This window comes from Egretta garzetta, unplaced genomic scaffold, assembly GCF_000687185.1.
Source record: "Egretta garzetta isolate BGI_Z169 unplaced genomic scaffold, ASM68718v1 scaffold66, whole genome shotgun sequence".
Classification (NCBI taxonomy): Eukaryota; Metazoa; Chordata; class Aves; order Pelecaniformes; family Ardeidae; genus Egretta; species Egretta garzetta.
The window spans coordinates 581,232-587,681 of NW_009259856.1; the positions used below are offsets into that span (position 1 = coordinate 581,232).

The 6,450-nt window shown below is 45.6% G+C and overlaps 1 protein-coding gene across 1 annotated transcript in view; it reads left to right on the forward strand.

Annotated features, from left to right (window-relative positions):
• OSCP1 (organic solute carrier partner 1) overlaps nucleotides 1-6,450 on the forward strand; it is an 18,543-nt gene that overhangs the window by 4,823 nt on the left and 7,270 nt on the right. The window contains exons 1-9 of the mRNA XM_035895511.1: nucleotides 1-113; nucleotides 227-381; nucleotides 1,070-1,237; nucleotides 1,823-1,903; nucleotides 2,472-2,575; nucleotides 2,937-3,065; nucleotides 3,609-3,678; nucleotides 4,374-4,513; nucleotides 5,222-5,285. The exon at nucleotides 1-113 is cut by the window's left edge and continues 4,823 nt beyond it. Coding sequence (XP_035751404.1) covers nucleotides 229-381; nucleotides 1,070-1,237; nucleotides 1,823-1,903; nucleotides 2,472-2,575; nucleotides 2,937-3,065; nucleotides 3,609-3,678; nucleotides 4,374-4,513; nucleotides 5,222-5,285 — 909 coding nt within the window. The 5' untranslated portion in view covers nucleotides 1-113; nucleotides 227-228. The remainder of the gene's footprint in view (nucleotides 114-226; nucleotides 382-1,069; nucleotides 1,238-1,822; nucleotides 1,904-2,471; nucleotides 2,576-2,936; nucleotides 3,066-3,608; nucleotides 3,679-4,373; nucleotides 4,514-5,221; nucleotides 5,286-6,450) is intronic.

The window sequence follows — 6,450 nt, forward strand, 5'->3', positions numbered from 1 at the left end:
AGCAGGAATCGTGCTGCTCGCTTAGACCACTGTGGGATGGAGAAAAATTGGGACATTGGGATATGATGTCCCTCCTCCTTTTTCTTTTGTGGCCACGTACCCAGTTTTCACAGGTAAGCATTCATGTCAGTCCTCGCAGCTGTCAGTGTCCAAGTTCTCAGTGTGGAATGAATCAGATGAATGTGCTGTTCCTGAAGCAACAAACAGAAGCTCTTTATCTTTGCAGTTATGAATGACATCATCACAACCATGTTCAATAAAAAATTTATGGAAGAGCTGTTTAAACCACAGGAACTCTATTCCAAGAAAGCTCTGCGAACAGTCTACGACCGGCTGGCTCATGCTTCAATCATGAGACTGAACCAGGCAAGCATGGACAAGGTAAAAAAGCCCCCTCTGCCTAGTCCTGACTATGCTGCACGTCCGTGCTACCGTTCACAAGCTTCTGATGGTGATAACGAGCACATGGCTTTACGTCACTGTAATTCAGAAGCATTTTGTAACAGCCCTCTTCCCGTTTCCTTTCTTTGTAAAAATGGTTCTCAGCCAAGGAAGCTTTGGGAAAATCCACAGTAGCATCAGACACTTCAGAACTAAGTATTTTGCTTTAATATGTACATGTCTGATGTGAAGAGGTTCAGTAAGCATTCTTTATTGGATTTTTTAATATATATTAAAAATATATACATGTGGTTGTGTATAAACACATTTATTTCCATATTGACAAAAATTTCGCAGTTGCAGGTGTTAGAATTTTTGCCTGCAAACAGCATATCCAGCAGACAATTTTGAAAAAAATTGTAGCAAGGGGATAACCTGTGAGAGCTCTGCCCGGGTGTCAGTGTTGTTGAAATTGGTGGTAAAGGCAGTTGGAGAGACCAGGAGGAGGGCTGACAATGTGATTGCAGAGGTCTTATTTTCTTAGGAAACAAAGCTAAAATGGTTCTCCTTACCACAGGCAGGTGCTAGCCAAAGTGTCCAAGTCCCTTTCTACATCAGCATGAAGTTACCTAAGCAGTGTCGCGCTCTGTCTTGTGATGGAACCAAAATCTCCCTGTGCTCTTTGCAGCTGTACGACCTTATGACGATGGCTTTCAAATACCAAGTGCTGCTGTGCCCTCGGCCCAAAGACATTCTGCTGGTCACATTCAATCACCTGGATGCAATCAAGGATTTTGTGCATGATGCTCCTGGCATTCTGAACCAAGTGGACGAAACTTTCCGACAGTTGATTGAAGTAAGAATCCTTACACAACCAGTGGCACACAGTGTTGTTTGAGATTTTTTTTTTTTTCCCCCCTCTTTCAAGCTAATCCTAGAGACCAAGTACTACATCAGCAAGTGCCGTATCAAGTGTGGAGGCTGACATGTTCTCAGCCTCAGAGAACCATCCAAATAACCTTCCCCTCTTTTTAACCTGAGGGAAACAAATTTGCCTCCTGGTTAGCAACTTCTGCTCGTGTAGCTGCGCGTAATTCTTTGGACAAAGAATGAGTGTCCCGGCGAAAGGGAACTGGTTTCAGAAAATGTTAAAAGTCCTGGGAAGTCATGAAATGTTTCCAAAGGGCTTCTGGAGAGGGAAACGTCTATGAGTCAAGTGTTACTTTTCTACTGGCCCAGTTTAAATCAATACATTGCTTATTCAGCCTGATCAAAGTCTGCGCTGACTTCAGCAGAAATTAAACCAGACTCTCAGTCACGCATAATCATTACTGATAATGACCAGTAGTCCCCCCTTATATCATTTCTACTTCCTCTGCCACACACGCACCGTTTTTGGCATGCACTTGCAAAGCCTTCCATGATGGTTTGTCTTTTCCAGACGTACAGCGGTCTCTCTGCTGGTGAATTTCAGCTCATCAGGCAAACGCTCCTCGTTTTTTTTCAGGACATGCACATAAGGGTAAGAGCCCAGTATAACTAGTCTGTAAGAACAGAAGGGAGTTTGGGGCTAGAATAGGAAGGTATGTTGTGGTAATTACACTGCAAGTTTGGCTTTGTTACTTATGCTTTTCAGTCATCTTCATGGGCTTGTGATTTCAATCTTCAAAATTTTACAAATTGAGCACGTTTACTACAATAATACTCAATTCTAAAATGTTACCAAAAAAGGAATATCTACTAGTACGGGTTTGCTAGTTAATAAGTGTATTTTTCCTTTTAGTAGAAACTTGATATGAAAGTGAGAACCGGAGCTTGACGTCATGGGGCTTGATACTCTCTGAATAAATTGATCACGCTCAAGTGCATAAACAGTACTTTTTTTTTGTAATGTTACATCAGTGTGCCCATCCTCTGGACCACAATTCTACATGACTGGCTTTGGCCCGTATCATAGCCTCTCTACATCCATCAAAATCTTTAGGAAATCCATCCCAGTCTAGGCAGGAAGGCTGCAAGGTCAGACTTCAAAGAATTCATATCAGAAGATATGCAACTGAGTTTCTAGAAGGTGGAATATTCTTTTGCAGGTCTCTATCTTTCTGAAGGATAAAGTGCAAAACTCTAATGGTCGCTTTGTGCTGCCAATATCAGGCCCTGTTCCTTGGGGTACAGAAGTTCCAGGACTCATCAGGTGAATTCTGAACTGCTGCTTGTACTGTTTGCAGTGCCTTGCATGTATGGCCGCTCACGGAGGAAGTCAGTCCCGCAGGTCTAATAGGAATCGAGCTTAGACTGTCATTCGTGTCGCATGGATAGCTGAGCCTCCAGTAAGTGCAATGTAAAGGGCAGGATTTGAGACTAAGGCACCCAGCAATGAAATGCTAAGCTGTTTTTGGCATTTTCTATTCCAGTAAATTAGCTATTAGTCATTTATCCATTTACCACCATACAGAATAGGGGTTTATTCCCCTTTCTCTTGTACAGTAGGCAGAGGAAGCACTGAAAATCAGTAATAAAAGTACTAAATGTTTCAATAATGACTTGTTTTTAAGGATGTTTAATCGCAATGGAGATGAAGTTAAAAGAACCGAGTTCACCACTGATGGAAATTATGTTACTCCACAAAGGGAAGGATCTTTTGATCTTTATGGAGACAGAGTCCTCAAACTTGGAACAAATATGTAAGTCCTACATAGAATTGTGAAGTAAGCGTTGATGGTTATGGATTTGTTCAGAAGCACATCTTCAGCCTCGTGTATTTATTTTTGCCTCTCACTATTATCAGCCTGACTACTTTACAAAGTGATGGCCTGAAACAGAGCGCGTGTGGATAGATGTGCATAAAGAGCTGTGGGAAAGAGCAAAAGTTTGATTTATGTCTACAGTAGAGTGAGTAAAGGGTGTTCTCATCTGGTACTGCACATCCAGTGAAATGTAATTTAATTTTAACTGAGTTTGAGAAATCCTTTCTTTTCTCCATATTTGTCTTATGTCATGTTCCCATTCATAGAATAAGTGAAAGCAGTGTTATTTCTCACAGCTTTGCCACTCATACAGTTAATGCCTCAACACTTCATAGAGGTGAACTGTAACTTCTCGTTTCAGTTATCTACAGTCTTCAGAAAAATGTCCTAAAATCACATTTAGATCCTGTGCTGCTCCCTCCAGTTCCTGTATCGCATACAAGTAATAGGTTGCTCTTCCTCATGTGTTCTTCTCTCTAGGTACAGCGTTAGTCGGCCAGTAGAGACACACATGTCAGGATCATCCAAAACCTTGGCATCCCATGCAAAGGTCAGTGCTGTTCTGTTCCCATCACTGGTTAGCTGGTTAACCAGTCTGTGTCAGAGAGTCGGGCGGCCAGTCGCACGTGGTGGGAGTGTTCCCTTTGAGCAGTTTCACCCTGTCCACCAGATCTTACATTCTGCTTCCATGGCTCAACAGATGGGGACACCGAATGAAACGCCCATATCGTCATCTCCACATCATTTACTGTACAGTTGCACTATCTTCCCCTTTGTGCATCTCCCTTCTCAGGGAAACAATAACCATCTTTTTAGTCTGCACTTACAGGATAAACTCGGGGGAGCCTGTTTAGTTCTTCTCAGAGCCCCATCCAATCCTCCACAGCCCCTTTTGAGCCAGGGGAAGGGCACATTTTCCTAAAGAATCTTACACACAGGCTTATGCAATGGTGTACTTGCTTCCTATTTTAATCTCTTCAGAAAACAGAAAGCTGGTCGTACAGATTTCTCAGCTGTTCGATTTAGCTGGAAAATTATCTTGTCCTAGGTCTATAAATTCAAGCAACCATTTTAAAAACATAGCTGATAATTACTGGTTATCTGCTCAATCTGTACCATTAACAATGCAGAAATGTATTTATATCACTCTGAAGAACATTTACGTAATATCAGAAAACACAAAAATTATCGCAGTCCTCGTCTCCTTGGTAACCTGACCAATGAACCTGTTGCTGTTTGCTGCAGGAGAACACAGCCCCGAACCCTCTTGCTAAAGAAGAACTGAACTTTTTGGCAAGGCTGCTGGGAGGTCTGGAGATCAAGACACCTGGTGGCAGCGAGACAGGATTCCGACTCAATTTGTTCACAACTGACGAGGAGGAAGAGTATGCTCGAGTCCTTCTTGATCTGGGGTTTGCGATGTAGTGCCACGTGGGTGGCTCTGGAGACTGATGCTGGCCTTTAACAGCTTTAGGGACAGAATAGCAGGGGTTTTAGCATTTTCTTATCCTGGTCCAGATGGTCCCTGCAGGAACAAGAGAGGAGCAGTTTCCCTGGCTTGATCTTTTTATTAAGGCTGTCAGCAAGGAGAGCCATTTCCCTTAGTGCTGTCTCCGGTGGTGCGCAGCCTCCAAGTGATGCTGGCAGTCAGCTGCAGGTGACAATCTGTGCTTAGTCCTGTCCTGCAGCAGCCAGCCTGCCCTTCAGCCCTTTTAGCTCTCCTCTGCCCCAAATACACGTACATATTTGGGAGATAAGAACAGACCTGCTGGAGATGATGAGCCCTACAGGCTTGAACACTGTGGCCCCTCCTGGAAAGGAGGACAAGGGTAATGAGACTTTTTGTTACATCATTTCTGCAGAATGTTTTTACCTACTTTTAATCTCAACCACAGAGATTCTGCTGTTCTACACTTAGCATAAAAAAATCTAAGGGAAAAGTCTCCAAACCGGGGTCAATACGTTAATTTGCCTAGTAGGAACAGGGGCATTGTCCAAACTTGATGCCTACAGGAACCTCACAAAATCTGATTTTTATAGCTTATTTGTATGTCGCCATGAGATTAAGCACTCTTTTCATCTTTTTAATCAAGACACGCTGCATTGACTAGACCAGAGGAGTTATCTTACAACGTTATCAACATCGAAGCCATGCAGGTACGTACAGCACGTTTCAGATCTTTGATTCCCGTCATTCCTGCCTTGCTAAGAATTGAGTTTCACCCAGAGTAGTAACTTAAAAAAATACATTTTTCTCCCATTTCAGTTAAGCTCATAAATAAGTCATGGCAGTTTTTGCTGCCAAGCCTGTGGATTCAGTCACTATTTAATAAGAGCACTTGAAACCTGACAAATACTAGAGCCAGTTTTTAGCTGCCTAGGATGGAGAACGGCTACTGGATCATTTGCCTGCTTGCGGTTACAAGCCAGCGCCTGGAGCCCTTTTTAAAGGGGCTCACAGGCATCAGCAGGCAGTTGGGGACGTCCCAGTACAGCCCAGTAAAGGCCCACGTTAGTAGGCGGTGGGCCATGTCCCAGTAAGGGCCTATATTAGCAGACAGTGGGACACATGCCAGTACCCCATTAGCAGAGGCCCACATTAGCAGGCGGCGGGGCACGTCCCAGTATGTCCCAGTAAGGGCCCATGTTACCAGGCAGTGGGGCACATCCCAGTACCCCCTTAGCAGAGGCCCACATTAGCAGGCGGCGGGGCATGTCCCAGTACGGGCCCATGTTAGCAGGCGGCGGGGCACGTCCCAGTACCCCCAGTACCCCCTTAGCAAAGGCCCCTTAGCAGGTGGCGGGGCACGTCCCAGTATGTCCCAGTAGGGGCCCATGTTAGCAGGCAGTGGGGCACATCCCAGTACCCCCAGTACCCTCTTAGCAAAGGCCCCTTAGCAGGTGGCAGGGCATGTCCCAGTATGTCCCAGTAAGGGCCCATGTTACCAGGCAGTGGGGCACATCCCAGTACCCCCTTAGCAAAGGCCCCTTAGCAGGCGGTGGGGCATGTCCCAGTACGTCCCAGTAAGGGCCCATGTTAGCAGGCAGTGAGGCACATCCCAGTACCCCCAGTACCCTCTTAGCAAAGGCCCCTTAGCAGGCGGTGGGGCACGTCCCAGTACGTCCCAGTAAGGGCCCATGTTAGCAGGCAGTGAGGCACATCCCAGTACCCCCAGTACCCCCTTAGCAAAGGCCCACGTTAGCAGGCAGCGGGGCACACCCTAGTACCAGCACCCCCTTAGCAAAGGCCCCTTAGCAGGCGGCGGGGCACACCCCAGCGCCCCCCAGCAAAGGCCCCTTAGCAGGCGGCGGGGCGGGCGGG